This window comes from Pinus tabuliformis, chromosome 2_2, assembly GCF_031772625.1.
Source record: "Pinus tabuliformis cultivar Carrire ecotype Pingquan chromosome 2_2, CPIR1, whole genome shotgun sequence".
Classification (NCBI taxonomy): Eukaryota; Viridiplantae; Streptophyta; class Pinopsida; order Pinales; family Pinaceae; genus Pinus; species Pinus tabuliformis.
This window is the reverse complement of record NC_142300.1, coordinates 687,464,943-687,483,300: the sequence shown is the minus strand read 5'-3', so window position 1 is coordinate 687,483,300 and position 18,358 is coordinate 687,464,943. Positions and strand designations below refer to the sequence as shown.

The following is an 18,358-nucleotide window of genomic DNA, read 5'->3' as shown; positions in this document are numbered from 1 at the left end:
ACCAACAAATTTAGAGAAATGAAATTATCTTCAACTACAAATTGAACTATAAAATGATAAATAGTTGCAACTATTACATGAGTAGCAAGATAGCAATATCACAAAGTCACTATAGCATACAATGTAGTACCAATTTCAATGCAGAAAACGACTCACTGCTTCAATGCACTCACTTCTAAAATTATTCAAACTACTCACACTATGAAAAAGAAGAGCCATTCTTCACTAGAGATCATTGCCTAGGATATAAAAATATATTTATACAGAAAGAGTTTGTTCTGTTGCAATTTAAAGGCCTGGAATTGGGAATTGAAGATTGCAGGAGCTCCCATAGATAACAACATTTTTTGTTACTAATATGTTCATAGTTTATTTATTTTGTAACATGTTATGCATTCAATTGCAATCCAGATATAAAGTCTTTCAATACACCTACTTTAACCAATGAGTCTCTTATGACAAATGTAAATCTTCATCCTGACACCTGAATACCATCTCTACTGGCCTTTGATGTGCTAAATCCATACGCACAGTAGGAAAAACGAGACACAATATCTCTTGCACTTCCAACGAAACCAACCTGTACCATTGGTTAGTACAAAGTCCAACTCCTTGGAACTCGTGGACGTCATGGCATAGGCATAATACTAGCATAAGTGGCAGTTAAAGGTTGAGGATTGGAATTCTGGTGCTTTCTTCATATAATATAGAGGGCGTCCATATTATATTGATACTGGAGACCTTAGAAAACATATTAAAGAATATCCATTCCCTGCTCTTTAGTATCTATAAGAGTTGATCTCTGTTGTAGTTTTTATTACATTCTCTAGAAATGGTGTTTTTATGGTTTGTTTCATTGGGTCTCCTTTCAATGCTCCAAGTTGCGCAAGGTTTTGGGTGGACCAGTGCTCATGATATGTTTTATGGTGGCGATGATGCTACAAGAACAACGGGTGGTGGTTTTGTTGATGGGGAGCTATTCTCCTTGGGAGGTGTGCCAAATTAATATCAATCTCAGACAGGAGTAGAATTTTTTATTTCAACAGGCGCGAAGAGGGAATAACTAAGATAGGTTCTCTGCAAGCATTGTTGTGTTACCGCCATCTAATGATACCTCCATTGTTAGCTTGCATAGATTTGTCAATAGACACCCAACTATCCCAGTTGGTTTAGATGCTTCCACTCCTCAAATTTCTACGTCGGGATGTAGGTTTTAACCTCGTACAAAAATTACCTGCATACGAATTCTAAAACACAGAAAATAAAAAATGCGAGAGCATAACACATAAAACACATATACACAGAGATTTTCCCCTGGATCCCAAAACCGGGACTACCAGCTTGATTTTTCATTATATTCCTTTCAATGTTACAATACATATTTATACATGCCGAAGCATCCAATACCATAGACCAAAAACCATAGGTAGGTTCGCCCAACCTAATATAGGGTCCAAAAAAATAATATCATGGGGTGCTGCCCTAGACCCCGTAGACAGGGGCTACCCGCCCCCCTCAAACCCCCTGGACAGGGGGAGCTGCCGCCCCCCCGTGAACCCCCCGCTGCGCAATCGGCGCAACAAAGGGGGGGCTTCGCCCCCCCTCTAACCCCCCGGTTCACTACTTAGGTTAGTCGTGGAAAGAATATAACACAACCCAACATTCTCCCACTTGTTGTTTTCTTTCCATAGGGGGCCACATGAGAGTTTAGTCATTTTTCCAGCCCTGAAATGCCCATTGTTTCTCTACACCAGGAGAACTTCTCAGAGCTCACAGATTTTGTCAATGCATCTGCAATATTCTTCAAAGTGTCCACTTTTACCAACAACACCTTTTTTTCTTCTATCATATCCCTCACAAAGTGATACTGAACATCAATGTGCTTTGTCTTTGAATGATAAGTAGGGTTCTTTGCCAATAAAATTGCACTTTGGTTGTCACAATCTATCCTTATAGCTCCCTCTACTAACCCCATACTTGAACACAATATCTGCAACCAAACTGCTTCCATGCTTGCATGAGTGGCTGCCATGTATTCTACCTCTGTAGTTGATAGTGCCACTACATATTGTTTCTTACTCATCCAACTGACTACACCTCCAAATAGGTTAAACACATACCCACTTGTAGATCTTCTCTGATACCAAAGGTAGGTTTTAACCCCATACAAAAATTACCTACATACGAATTCTAAAACACAGAAAATAAACAATGCGAGAGCATAACACATAAAACACATATACACAGAGATTTTCTCCTAGATCCCAAAACCGTCTACATGTGTACTTGAAGAAGCCAAGTACACATCCCCACCTTCATCTAAGGTGGTTTTCACCTCTACAAAAGGAGCATCATTAGATCCCTTTCCTTTATCAGGAGCTTTAGATTTACAGTCCCTTTTGAAGTACCCTTCCTTTCCACATTTCTAGCACGCCACCTTTACAGGTTCTCCTCGAGATTTAGATCTCCCTTTAAATTTAGATCTCCCACTCGATGACTTATTTTTGTTTTTGTTCTGGGACCGTCCTCGTATAGACAAGGCATCACCATTCTGGCTCTCCATATTTTTCCGTCTCATCTCCTCCATCAACAAGGATGAGACTATTTCATCAAAATGCAAGGTAATTGCATTGCTACCTATTGCAATAACCAGACTATCCCACAAATCTGGTAGAGAACACAACAAACTAATGCACTTATCTTCATCTGAAATTTTAATATCAACAAATGCTAACTGACTTACCACAGTATTAAATGCATTTAGATGCTCTGTCACCAAGTCTCCATCTTTCATCCTCAGGTTATACAGCTTTTTCCACAGGAACAGTTTATTCACCAGAGACTTAGATTGGTACAAAGTCCCTAACTTGTCCCACAAAGCCTTCGTCGTAGCTTCCCCTGATACATTCAGCAATATTGAATCTAAGACACATAATCGTATTAAGCTCTTTGCCTTCCAATCCAACTTCTTCCATTCTTCATCGGACACTCTCGTTGGTTTAGTACCCATATCTACTGCGATCCACTGATCTTTATCCACCAACAGATCCTCCATCTTGAGTTTCCACAACTCAAAACTCTGACCATTAAATTTCTCGATCTCTATATTTCCACTGCTCACCATCTTCTTTTACCACCAGAATCGATCTCGCAGATCTCCCACTAAACAAGGTCTACCACAGGCCCGAGCGAAACCCCTTAGCAACAAAGGCGTCCCCTTGAAGCCAAAACAACTCTGATACCAAATGTAGGTTTTAACCCCGTACAGAAATTACCTACATATGAATTCTAAAACACAGAAAATAAACAATGCGAGAGCATAACACATAAAACACATATACACAGAGATTTTCCCCTGGATCCCAAAACCGAGACTACTAGCTTGATTTTTCATTATATTCCTTTCAATGTTACAATACATATTTATACATGTCAAAGAATCCAATACCATGGACCGAAAACCATCTTGTCCAAAACCATGGACTGAAAACCATAGGTGGATTCGCCCAACCTACTATAGGGTCCAAAAAAAAAATTCCCGGGGCGCTACCCCGGACCCTGTAGAGGGGGGCTACCCGTCCTCCTCAAACCCCCCCGCTGCACAATCAGCGCAACAAAGGGGGGGCTCTGCCCCCCCTCTAACCCCCTAGTTCACTACATAGGTTAGTCGTGGAAAGAATATAACACAACCCAACACGAGAATTAACCAACCTGGCTTAACCATCCTTGTACCACCAGAAGCAATTCCTCTATGTGCATCATTAGTTGTTGCTTCTGCTCGCATGCCTCCAGGAGTTGTACCTTCCTTTTTCCGCCTTGTTATTCTAGCCTCTCCATCGGTTATGCCCCCTGCCCAGTATGCCTCTTACAGCGTTTCCTATTCTAGTTACTTCTGTTGTACCTGTTCCATAATGGTTTCAGTTGCGGTGCTTGCTATGAAATCCAGTGCAATGATCACCCTCAAACCATCAGCAAGGGAGTCACTGAAAACCAACATTATGCTAGGAAACCCAATGTATGGGAGCATATAAAGTTCGGAGAGAAGCATACAACAATATGCCAGGAAACTAGAGAGAGTACAACTTCTGCTGCGCAGTGGAGAGAGGAACCAATGGATTTAGTATCTCCTCACAAGTATAACCATTCCCTTGGCAGTAAAGAACTAATGTGCAATGTTAACGATGTGCACGAATTTACCAATCAAGTGAAAAATAGATACATTGTTACCACAACCAAGACATTCCTACAAAGGCAGGGAATCGCTGAAAATTGACATATCATCGGAGTGACAGGTTTAGAAAAGCGCAGATGGCAGAGTCATTACTCACCAGGCCTGACATACTAACCGATAGGGTTGACAAACCATAAATTTCATAATAACGCTGGGATTTGATGTGAAATAGACGTGAATTCCATAGAGGTAACATTTGAATGTGGAATAGAGAAAGAGTGAACAAATTCTATTGGTTTGCAGGAGCAGAGAAAATGGCAATTACATGGCAGAGATCATAGCTCCAATTTAGCTGAGAAAACATTCATGAAATGTACAACTAACGACAGAATTGACATGCACAGAGAGGTCACAAAACAAGTGGATCAAATTTGGGCAAAGCAGGAATACACCTGCAACTCTGATACAATGTTAAACTCGCATGGAATGTAAACAATGAATGTGAAATATAAGCATTGAATTGCTTATATTATTGACATGATATACATTTATAATACATTGATGTGACTCTTGGATTCATATCTCAAGTGATCTCTTGGATTCTGGTAGTTGTTCACATTCCACATTAACCCATAGAAGATTAGGTGTCCAACAAAAAGCGTATTTAGAAGACCCATCCATGTCTTCTTAAACAATCTAATTCTCACTAGTTGTATGAGTGTCAATCTTATAGTATATACAACTTTTGGCTAACTTAATATAAATAAATTAATTATTAAAACACTCGAATTATATAATGAAATAGCTTAAAGACCATTATTATATTTAGAACTTCATTTCTTCTCTTTCGTAAATAAATTATGGAAAAACTCTTCCCATACAATCAAATCATAAAAAACCAAATAAACACATTTGAGATTCTCGGAAGTTTACTATCAACTTTTATAAATAATTTGAGAAGATCATGATTTATCAACACCAGCAAATTATATAAGTCAGGAAACTTAAATCTATTACTTTATTTGAAATTACAACTTTTCTCATTCGCAACTAAATTCTTATTAAAAAGGAAAAATCAACCCATAAAATAATCAAATAAATGCATTTTTGAAATTATGTTAAGTTTCCTGTTAACTTGAATAAATAATTTGCAACATTCATTTTTTTGAACGTAACAATATTTATATATTAAACCACTTAAATATATTAAGTTAATTAGTACTCTAATTCACAACTAAATTTAAAAAAATTGTAAAAAACAATCCACCCCTAATTAACCACAAACACGTCTTTCGGAGTTTTCTATCAACTTGTATAAATAATTAGGAAAGATCATTTTCATTTACACATTACAGGAATTAAGCAACTTAAATATATTATTTTATTTAGAGCTAGGGCTGTTTCTATTGGAGTTGTTTATAATGTGACTTTTTGGAGATTCCGGTTTCGGTGACGAAATCCGGCAGAAGAAATTGAGGTTAAATCTTGATTTCTTGCAGTTAAAATGGTTTTTTTAACTGCATATTTGGATTCAGCACCCTCGAAAACCACTGAGACGCTTTCATTGTGCAGAAACTAGCTATCAAACTTGCGATTCCAATAAATTCCTGCCAGATTTCGACCAGAAAAACCGGCCGGAAAAACTTTCAAAAAAATCGTGTTATAGACCACTGCGTTTCTATTTACAACTAAATTTAAATTCTTACGAAACACGCAACCTAAAAAATACTCCAATAAACAAATTTTGAGATTACTGCACAGTTTCCAATTAACTGTGCGTGAATAATTTGGCAAAAAAATTAATAATTTACAAAGATTCGTTTTTGGTGAACAACAACGCCCCCAATTTCTGGGTCCAAAAAGAATCGAATCTTCTCAACGTTGGTGAAAACAAAAAGGCTGTGTTAATAATTATTTGTTCACGCCGTGCTCGATACGTAGTTTGTACATGTTGGAACAACTCTTTCTTACCGATTGTCAACGGACTTCTTTACCTAAAGTGGGAGTAAGAAAACCCGGTTTCAACTCCCTCGACTTCCACTCCCTCAATTTTCAATTCACCCCTTTCCCAGATATAGCCTTATCCAGTAACAATAAGTAAGGCACCCGGGCTCTCGTTAGATTAGTCTGTACTTGAAAACCCTAGTCAAGAAGACAACCTGGGATATTCCTTCGTTGTTCGGTTGTCAAGATGCAGAGAATGCAGTTTTTTCTTCTTTCAATCCTTTTGCTCGCACCGGTTGTTCCGTGTCATCAGCTCGCCTCTCAAGGTGACAAACTGCAGTCGTGGGCCAAATCTGTAAGAAGCAGAAGCCGTACCATAAAAATTACCAAGTGGGAGAGTGAGAGCGCGACGACCAGCTTCAAGAATGATTCCGAATATTTGACTGAGGGGCCCTCGCAAGAAGCCGATTATCTGCCGCACGGCCTCCCCGGGCAGCCCACTGGTTTCAAATTCCGGCAGTACTCTGGATATGTAACAGTCGACGCCAACGCAGGCAGAGCGCTTTTCTACTATTTCGCCGAGGCCACTGGAAATGCCTCCCAGAAGCCGCTGGTTCTATGGCTTAACGGCGGTAAATTCCCTTGAATATTCCTATAATAATTGTTTTTCTTACATCTCGGAGTTCTCACAAACGAATGTTGTCGCAGGGCCTGGATGTTCGTCGTTCGGACTAGGAGCAATGGCGGAATTAGGACCTTTTCGCGTCAACCCAGACGGGAGAACTCTGAGACACAACCCGTACTCATGGAATGAAGGCTAGTACTGTCCTCATTTATTTCCGGAAACTATAGAGATGTACATGCATATTTATTCTTTAGGATCTCCACATTGCTCGCATTTTTAATGGATCAGTTTAACATTTACAGAGTATGTATTAATGAAGATGGAAACACCATAGTTCCCTATGAGATACGTCTAATATTTAAGTTCTGGAATAGCTTTAATATTTTATGGTATGAATTAAGTTTGTGTTGCTTTAGAGTTATGAGAGAGTTGTGTATTTTGGTATTTTAGACGGTAGATTTTAAGAATATTTTCAGATTTGACCATTATTAGAAAAGTCAACAATATGACTTCTTTTTATCCGTATCTTAAGATCTAAAATAAGAAAGTATAAAAAAAAAAGTTCATCTTTAAGTTTCTTTTTATTCGTATCTTAAGATCTAAAATAAGAAAGTATAAAAAAAATTCATCTTTAAGTTTCAATTTAAATAAAGATAGCATTAATAAAATATATTAAATAGACAAAAACAAATATTATTTATTTATTCATAACATTATTAGTTTTATTATAATATGTTATTTATATTTAATTATTTGTTAGGTGATGATGATGATGATGGTGGTTAACGTCCCCTCAGACCAAACATTGGTCTATCGGACCTAAAACAAATTATTTAATTTGATTTAAGATTTTATTCTTATGCTCAAAAAGCTTGGAGAGAAGCCTTCCGAGCTCACTATAATTTTGACATTGTAAAAGGCTATGAAGGTCAGTATTGTAACAAAGATTGTGAAAGTGAGATCTAATGTGGTTGTATGAGGGGCACTCTAAGAGGAAGTGGTTTTAATCCTCGATGTTCTTATTCTCACATATATGGGAGATCCGTTCCATCCATGGCGTTTTAGGAACTACCCAATGACCAGTTTCACTATGGAGCTCATGAGAATTCGTTCTAATTTTTGCTATATTAATTTTCTTCTTTGAGCTAGTTAAAATAGAGAGATACTTTTGATCTTCTAGGGTGGGGTTGATGACCTTCTTATAATAACTTAATTTTCTTTTAGCCGCTAAATCTTTCTCACACCGCATTTTTTCTTTGAACTTAGAAATAACAATATCTTTAATGTTATTTATGTCTTGCAATGCATCATTCTCGTTGATCTCCCAATAGTTTAACCAGGCCCTTGTGTCTTTATGCCACCCCTGATTGAGCCTTAGGTGGTTTTGGCTGGAATTTAAAGCTAGCTTAGGAAGTCTATGATCGTCTATGTTATTGAGTTTGTGCTTGTACAACAGAAACCTAATCATAGCTAGGCTCTCAATAGGAGAAAGACATGCTTCGATAAGGAGAATAGGATATGGTGTATTACTTTTAATTTTCAGGTTATAAGTTATAAAACGCTTCTGAATTTTCTCAATCTTTCTCCATGATTCTCTGGAGATGCTACAACCCCAAACCTCACAGCCATATAAAATAACAGGAGTGACTAAAGTTTCAAAGATGAACTTCTTTTTATCCCACATTACGAGGTTCACTATTTTACAATTATTTTCAAGACCAAAATAAGCTTTCCACCCCCCATTAATCATTTTCTCAATGCTATGGTTCCAGTTGAGCTTGTGATGAATATCAATTCCTAGGTACTTGTAAGAATACACTTCCTCCAAGTTATTATTGTCATACATAAAATTAGCGTAAGTGTCCTTCTTGGATTTGATAATCATAAATTTTGTTTTGTCAGTGTTAACAGTCATACCCATGGTAGAGCAGAAATCCTTAAGAAGCCTGAGTTGCTTATCAAGATCAGATGGGCACCTTGCCAAAAGAACAATATCGTCCGCATAGAGAAGTAGGATGACGACTATCCCAGCTAAGATCGTGCCATCACATCCTGCTTCCTCTAAGTAGCCTTCAAGCTTATCGATGTAAATGCCAAATAGGGTAGGGGAGAGGGGCCAACCTTGTTTAACTCCGATGTTACACTTAATATCTTTTGACCACCCCTCATTGTTCTTTAGCTTGGCAATTACATTCTCGTATAACCTTATAGCGGCAGCTCTTAACTCGAGAGGAACCTTTAGCTCTTCTAATCTATTCCAAAGGTTGTATCTAGGAACCGTATCAAAAGCCTTTCTAAAGTCCACAAAGCAACAAAATAAATTGGATTTATCATTACGACATTCCTCAGTAATGATCCTAAGCGTAACGAGGTGGTCTGTTGTTGAGTGATGCCTTCTGAAACCTGATTGGCCTTTAGCCAGCTTACCTTCACTTTCAAGCCATATGCTTAACTTCTTTTCCAAAATACTGCCATATAACTTGGCTAAGAGAGGGTTGATCATAATTGTCCGATAATTAGAGGGGTTATTTGTATCCCCACTAATTAGTATGTAGAATTAATTTATATTATTTAATTTTAAGTATTTTTTTATTCAAAAAATAATGATATTTTATTATTTTATTATTTACAATTGGACTTCAATATAGATTTTTATTCTTTTATTTATAGTATAATATTAAAAATTCACCTTTTTGTTATTTATTATTATTATTTAAATTTATATATTTGTAAAGTGATTGGTTGAGGTTTTATTATGTGTTTTTTAGTAACTTCCATTTATGTTAGTTACTAATTTTTTGTTTAGGTTTATTTCTTTATTTTTTATCATTTATAGTTTTTTTGGATATTTTCAATTTAAAATAACTTTTTATTATATTAAAAACAATTTTTAGTTATTTATATATATGTGTCTTAAAGAAGGTTTATATATGTTAATATAAACAATATTAGTTAATCATATTTCTTAATTTTTTATAACATTCAACAATATAATATCTTATTAATTGTTATATTTTTATGATGAATTTTGTTTTTATTATTTTTAATTTAATTAAACTTTATTTAAAATAAATTACTATATATCATTTAATTTTAAATATTTTGAAATTAAGAAAATGATAATGTTTTATCGTTTGACAATGCAAGATTTTTACCGTTGAAATTAAATACATGAAAGTATTTACTATTTATTTCATTCAATTTCGTTATCTCATATGAATTTAATTTTAGATTATGTTTTTAATTTTATAATTTCAATTTATGTATTTTAGAATAATAATATAATTTAAAAATAATATTTTATCACACTAATAAACTTTATTATTTATACAATTAAAAATATATATTTATTAATTATATAGTATATTAATCCATGTGTGATTATAATATTTTCATAAATAAATATTAAGTGAATGGTGAAATTTAATTTCTATACAATATTTTAGAATATCTTTAATAGTATTCGCAAGTTAAAGAGTGAGATTTGTATACAAAATAGTTATGTCTTTTTTATTAAACTGAATAATTGAAATAAATCATGTATGTGGATAAACATGTATACTATTGAATAATGCTTCTATAAATTTAATTTGATTATTAATAATTATTAGGAAAATGGTAGAGATTTAATCTCTGTGATATATTCTAGAATATTTTAGAAGTATTCACAATTCAAAGATTGAGATTTATCTTGAAAGTAGTACAAAAAATATTATGTTTATGCCATAGGTATGACTATTTTGAAATAGTATTTTTTTTAATTTCAATATGACTATCAATAATTATTAGGTGGATGGTAGGGATTTAATCATTATAGAATATTTTAAAATATTCTTATTATTATTCACAAATTAAAAGCTGATATTTACCTCAAAAAAAATTATGGCATTTTAACCATTTTAATTATTTAATTAATTAAAAATAAATTGACTTGTGATTTTTTTGAACAGTATAAATGAACTATGGTATTATAAAAACACTCATTTACAAATAAATTTTTTATCAAGAATAATAATAATAATTTAACATAAAATTATAATTTTAATAATTTTATTTTATTTTAATTATATTTTTATTTTATTTTAATAATATAAAATATATCCTCGGATGCGGGTGTATAGACAGGCTTTAAATTGGATGGGACAGGGGTGGAGCGAGGTGGGACGACACCTACCTACCTAGTACATAATGGATAAACGACTCATGAACAGAGGATCTCGTCATTTGAGAAGCGCGGTGTTCATTTGCTTTATTTCAAGTGGCTCTGGATCTCCCATCCTGTCCGACGCTCCAGCTTGCCTCAGACCTTGGCTCTCTTCAATGCAACAGTAATGGCGGGTGCTTCTTGATGCGTGAAGGGGGAAGATAATTTAAGGCTCAGCCATTAGCTTGTTGTGGAGCCGCTTTCGTTGATTCATTCGCATTTAGCTTATGGACTTAGCTATGGTTTCTGTTTGTATGGTGTTAGCTCCATCATCTCTGCTGCCTCTCATAGCTTGAAAGGGGAGGCTACTCTGAAGCTTTGCTCTGGTATTTTTGCGGAGCCGCCTCCGTTAATCCCTTGGTTTGTCTCTTGGGCCTCTAGCCTTCACTTTGACGTTCTTTCGATTTGCTCTGGCCCTATCATTGCTGCTGCCCAGCCTCGCTTTTCTCCCGTTGCTTCTGTCTCCCCAATGCCTCGTCGGCGCCATAGAATGCGGTCCCGCAGGGGCCATCCTCGGCGCGTGCCTTCCAGCCCTTCCTCTGATTCACCTTCCCTTTCCAGTGATTTCTCTGTCGGCCACTACCCTCGCACCCGCAGTGGGAGAGGGCGTCTTCTTGCTTCCAGCCACTATCCTGTGCCTTCTCCCTCATCTGGCTCCGCACTCTTCACCTTCAACTGCTCTCTGAACCGCCCAAGGATTACCGCTCACATTTCGGTGGTCTTCCATGAGGAAGCCCAGGAGGGGGAGTCTAGCTCTCATCCGGAGGGCCCTGGCTCTGTCACTGTTCTGTCTTCGAACCTCTAGATGGGGATTGGCAATGTGTCTTTCTAGGCTCTGGATGCTCAAGCTCGCAGTGCTTAGGCTGTTGTGATGGCGCCGACTGATCCTGGTCCTTCCGTATCTGAAGCTGCTCTTGCAAGGGATCTGCCTGATACCGGTTGGTGCCGTATAGTTGAAGAGCCTCCACATGATTAGTTTGCTCACCGTTGCCTTGCTATTGTGCCCTGCCGCCCATACAATTGAGCAAGTTTATGTTCAAACTGCTATGTGGAATTTTTGTTTATTTTTGAATTTTTGTAAACTCTGCAATATCAAGAAGATCATAACTTGTTCCCCTGCGTGGGTTCTGATAACTGGGTCAAGACTGAGTTCCTTGACATTGGGCAATCTCCTTCTATGCTTATCTTGACAACTATGTCTTTCTTCAATGCAGTGTTTTTGACTACGGTCACGTTGTAATTTTACTCCCTCTATGTTAATAGATTAATCTTATTTAGAAAAAAATAATATAAAATATATATTATAAATTTGATTGATATATAACCACCCTCGTTTATTATTTAACTATCCATTTTAATTCTGAAGCTATTATCTATTATTATTTATTTATTTATTTATGCAAAAGTGCAGCAGAATAAATGTAAAGAAAATGTAATAGAATATAGAGCATAGAAAAACTCAATACTACTACAAACTCTTTCTACATTATGATGTTACGCTAAATTACCAAAGGGTCTATGCTTCCAACAGCGGCGAACATGCTATTTTTGGAGTCCCCGGCAGGCGTTGGATTCTCATACTCGAACACAACCTCGGATTACACGCAAACCGGCGATAAACTAACGGGTAACTTTGCGAATTTTTTCCCGTTTATCGCGAAGAAAGCGCGTTTAAGCGAAGCTAGGAAATTCTAAACTTTTTTAACGGGCTTTTTGTTTTGTTTTATTCCAGCCGAAGAATCGTATGCATTTCTGGTAAACTGGTTCAACAGGTTTCCACAGTATAAATTCCGAAAGTTTTACATTGCAGGGGAAAGCTATGCAGGTAGTATTGTTTGCAATGCCTATGATAGTCGTAACGGTTTTGTTAGTTTCAATTAAATATCATTAGAACCTTGGTGAGCTTAATTAATTGCAACGTGCTACAGTAAAATTAATGCATGGGTGACATTTTTTTTAGAGATACGATAGTTTTGACACACCTTGTACTGAAATTTATTAACAATTGTGATACTCTGGGTGATAGTAAGACAGATTTCTAAAGCTAATTTGATCTATGTGGAAATATTTATTTTTAAGTGAAGGCGTTGACGATATTTATTGATTCTAGGATACTACATTCCAGAGTTGGTTTCAAAAATTTTACAGCACAAAAATTTGTCGCAGGCATCTTTTATTAATTTCAGAGGAATAATGGTGAGTACAACTCACATTTGTGACTTTTAGTGAATTTCATTGGTGTCAAACCAAAATGTGTGTGAAAAAATTTCAATATACAAAATTGTTTTATGAATGGCCATGTGAAGTTTCCGGACATACAACTTGAAAAACCTGCAAACATTCAATTTATTTTGAAACTTATTTACAAAATCAAATTTGGAAACTTATTTACACAATCAATTGAAGCCCGAACATTCAATTTATGCAGGTGGGAAATGGCGTAATGAATGATGATACAGATTTTATTGGAACATATGAGTACGCATGGAGTCATGCATTGATATCGGATGAACTCTATCAGCAAGCAATTTTGAACTGCAGTGCTTCAAACTTCAGTGTAGGGCAGTGCAATGATTTGGAAGGTCTAGTTTATGAAGAAATGGGAAATATCGATATTTACAATATCTATGCTCCGATATGCCTAGATAATTCATCCCAATTGGCGAGGGTAAGTGCAACTTATACATATTATGGGAAAGTAAACGATTTTTTTTTTCATTTATGTTAAATGACATTGACAATTAAGTCTTCATCTATGGTCCTTCTATTTACCTAGGTATTACTTTCAAGTTCCCACTAAACAATAAACGGTCACTATCCTTATTTAGATTGTATGCAAAGTTATATGGTTTACCAATGTCAAATTGTTTACCAATTGACTTCTCTTCTGTACATTAAATTTCAAAATTTTCCACCACATTACTGCATTTGCTAAACTTTGACTGTACTTGTGATTGTTGTGAAAATAGCAAGAAGAAACTGAAATACCGGGATATGATGCTTGCATGAATAACTACGTATCCGTGTATCTTAATAGGCCGGAAGTTCAGAAAGCCATACATGCAAATGTAACAAACATACCTTATAACTGGACCAAGTGCAGGTATATCGGTCTTTAGAAATTATAGTTACTAATACGCAGATTAGTTACTAATATCAGTTATTGCCACAATTTTAATTTTCGTATCTTCTTATACTCACAACACGATGTGCTAAAATACTGTTTCACATGACTCGGTAACAGTGAGTTTCTTTTTACTTCTTGGGCGGATTCTGTTTCAACTGTCTTACCAATTTATCGTCAGCTAATTTCAAGTGGGTTTCAAATACTTCTTTACAGGTATTATATTACACAATTTTAATGCCCATTAACGTGTATTACTAAATATATTAACTCAACGGGAATAAGTGTGGGTGGTATCTGCCAATTTTAATGAAAATTTGACTCAGATCAATTTCCCAAACAGCACTTCAAATCATGGCTATACCACAAACAAATTGTGTAGGGATCATTCAAGTATTTTATTACAGGTTTTTTTGGTTTGGTTTCCAGTGGAGACATGGATTCAAGAGTTCCTGTGACCGCGACAAGACTCTCCATCAATGAGCTCAAGCTTCCAGTTGAGACTCCATGGTACCCTTGGGTTAATGGCTTCGAGGTAGATAATCAATTCAGTTTCATTAATTTCAGAGATAAAATCTCGATAATAATACTGATTTTATGTCACCATGCATTCTCGTGGATGGTGCAGGTCGGTGGATATAGTGTGATTTACAAGGGTTTGACATTTGCCACCGTTAGGGGCACGGGGCATGGAGTTCCGCAATTGCAACCGTCCAGGGCTTTAACACTGTTCAAATATTTTCTGGAAGATAAAGCTTTGCCCGAATGACCGGATTCAGATTTTATCCAAACTGCGTACAACTAATGGGAGGATTCGCTGGAATAAACAGTTTTTTTTAATGCGCTTGCATTTGAACCCGTTGTCAATTGCTTGCTGAAATAAACAGATATTTCTTCATAATTGTTATCGTCGTATAATCGCGCAATGTCGTGATCCGCCGACCAATGCTGCCAGTAAACATTCGTGCCAATTTAAATTTTACGATTGCAATAAAACCGTTATGGAAAATTTACTTGATAATTTATTATCATGTCAAATATGATGAGTGATAAAAAAAATTCTCGTGAAAGAATGCTTAAGTGATGCTTTGATCAAATGTGAAGGATTAGTTATTAATCTCAAGTAAAACGGAAAATTATTATTTAATATGCAGGAAAATTTATAAAAATAATTATAGATTGATTTTAATTTCGATAAAAAGGAAATCTTTTTATTCAACATAAAAAGTATTTAGTTTTAAATATAAAAATATGAAAAGAAATTCTTATATTATAATCATTTAAATTTTATAATATAGAAATATTAAAAAGATAAAACATTGATAAAAAAATTCTAGCCATCAATATTAAACTTAAAATTTATAGTTTAAAAATATAAAATTATTATAAAATTAAATAGTTCAAGTTTTAACCTATAGAATTTGCTAAACAAAAATAAATAAAAAAGTTGAAAAATATTTGAAAGATAAAATGTTATGGTTTTTTCTCGAGGAAAAAAAATTATTTTATTGGTTAAGGTGATTGAAAATTACATTCTTTGTATACACAAAACTGTTTAATTCATTGAAATGATTGAAAATTACATTTTTCTTATACACATCTTGTATGTATTCATATGCAGTGATACTAAAAAAAGACACCTAACAGAAAGAAACTCGTATGACTAGTGTGCTCATTTAAACAACACTTTAGAGTAGAAAAAACATCAAAAATGTATTGATACAACCATTTTAGAGGAACAAAATGAAACTGTCCAACAAAAACATGACAAAGTACATTCATTTGCAACTATAAAATAGATAAAATACTTCAAAATCATGACTTTGATTGGATGCGTATAAGATTAGAGTGTTGATGATCCAAGTGGAAAGTCCCACTCTCGGTGGAAAAAATCATAGACCTATCTATTTAATTGTTTTTTAATACCCCATATTCCTTAGGCGAGGTTATGCTTTTCTTTTTTTAGAGATTGTTAGGTGTCTTGTTTTTCTCCTTGTAAATATGATAACAAGTAAAAGGGAGAAAGTGTTAACAAGTCACATAATTTTTTCGAGAATTAGTATAATAATATTATTCTTGCAAGCTTAGTGCATCTTTTCTTTAACGCAAATAGTATTAACTATTTACAAGAAAGGAGTTTCGCGTGACTATGGGTTTATTTTCCTAAACGGAATTAAGTGGCATAATTTTCTTGAGAATAAGCATAATAATAATATTCTTGCAAGATTAGTGCATTCTTTCTCTAAAGTAAATAGTAATAAATATTTACAGGAAAGGAATTTGGCGTGACTATTGGTTCATTTTCCTAAACCAAATTTGGGTTTATTTTCCTAAACGGAATTAAGTCGCATAATTTTTTTGAGAATAAGCATAATAATATTCTTGCAAGATTAGTGCATTTTTTCTCTAATGTAAATAGTAATAAATATTTACAGGAAAGGAGTTTGGCGTGACTATTGGTTCATTTTCCTAAACCAAATTTGACATAACACAACACTGAGCTTTTAGAAGAAAGATGATAGATCTAACTCCACTCCATTGTCCCAAATGATACATGCTCTGTCAAAATAGGCCCATAACCTATATGACCACTCTAAGAGGGGAAATATATTTTTCCTATGGAAAGTGACTTCAAATAACAAGAACTTCAGTTGCAATATGTTCAGGAATCGAAAGCTTGTCCTAGAATATAAATTTGTTTCTATCCCTGGCATATGGTTAGGGGAAGTGATTCAATGGAACGACTACTAGGATTTTAGTGTCATTCCTTCCATGAATCCTCCAAGTTCACACCTTCCCAAGAGACCGGGTGAGCTAGAGTGATCCTACATTCTTTCCACACCTACTGATAAAAAATGCACGAGATGAACATGTGTACAACATTTTCATCATTGTTTTTGGCACCAACCTTGATCAGTCATTAATTTTCATTATAGTACATCCAAGGTTGAGACCTTCTTTGCCATTAGACACCACATAATTTTTTTTTATTTGGCTAGACACTTAGCTTTCTAGACCACTTTCCACTGTCATTTCTATTTTTCCACAACTCTCTCAACCGGTAGGGAAATGTATCCAAGATTAAACATGTAGGTCCCCTAAGGGGAGATACTCCAAATGAGTTCATCATCTTTGTCACTTAATCTTATGTGACCATATGAGAGAGATGCAAGAAACTTTTCCATGAGTCATCTTTATCCTCCTCTAAACCCAACTATTCATTTGATAACCAACTATCTCTCCAGATTGATGAGTTTGTGGGATTGTCTATATGAGACGACTTTGTTTGACCTCTTTCTGTTAGTAATTTGGTGCAAGGGGGTGGGAAGCAAGTGTTTTTGGTCAAATCCTATTAATGGATCAAGACCAAGTCTCACTCTGTCTCCTTTTCCTACCCACCACGCTAACCCATTACCTATGGTATTGAAAGAATTGAGCATGAACCTCTATATTACCAATATATTTTCTCTATTCTTATCATCCATTATTATCTAGCCTTCCAATGAATTAAGGGAAATTTGTTTATGGTGGACCACCTACTTCCATATGTTGGATGATGAGATTAGCCTCAATCCACATTTGGTAACTCAAGCCTTTGAAAATAAGGAGATGTTCTTTAGACCCCAACCACCTAGAAATTGTGGCATAGTTATCCTGTCTCATTGGACCCATGACAACACCCTCATGTTCCCTCTTCCCTTCCTAAAGAAATTTTGAGTAGATTATTCTAATTTTTCCAATACTCCTTTAGGGATCCATGCAAGAGATGCCAAATATACAGGAATAGCTTCAAGCACAGATTTGATCAAGGCCACACATCCCACCCTGCACAACCATTTGAGACATTAATTTTTTTTTTCTTCTTCTTTGGAAATGATCCAACACCAATATTCTCTGTTGTAATAGTTGGGTTTTATATGAAAACCTAGATACTTTCCTCTATTGGTTTAGAAACATGTGGAAGAAGTCATTTCATGTGAAATATTTCCTCTTAATTTAGATTATAATAGGATATATAAATATTTTGGGAATTTATAAACATACTAGTGGATTTCCGAGAAAGATAAAGGATCTCTTCTAGTGTATTAATATCCCTTAACCCCCCATTGTAGAATATAAGGATGTTGACCACAAAGAGAAAGCATGCAACAACCAATGTCATGGCTATCAGAGATTTGTGAAAGTCGCCACATACTTTTTCCCCTAATCGAATTTGACTTAATCCTTCTTTCACGAATAAGAACAATAAATGGGAGAGGTGACAACCTTGACGTAGCCCTCTTTGTGCAT

General features: G+C 35.2%; 1 protein-coding gene across 1 annotated transcript; it reads left to right on the top strand.

Annotated features, from left to right (window-relative positions):
• The first annotated feature begins 6,362 nt into the window (after window positions 1-6,362).
• Window positions 6,363-14,837, top strand: LOC149194529 (putative serine carboxypeptidase-like 23). The gene is made up of 10 exons (XM_089407696.1): window positions 6,363-6,747; window positions 6,824-6,931; window positions 12,476-12,571; window positions 12,677-12,769; window positions 13,055-13,140; window positions 13,373-13,612; window positions 13,914-14,047; window positions 14,189-14,284; window positions 14,498-14,603; window positions 14,697-14,837. The coding sequence occupies exons 1-10, from the start codon at window positions 6,363-6,365 to the stop codon at window positions 14,835-14,837; spliced, it is 1,485 nt and encodes a 494-aa protein (XP_089263822.1).
• The last annotated feature ends 3,521 nt before the right edge of the window (window positions 14,838-18,358 follow it).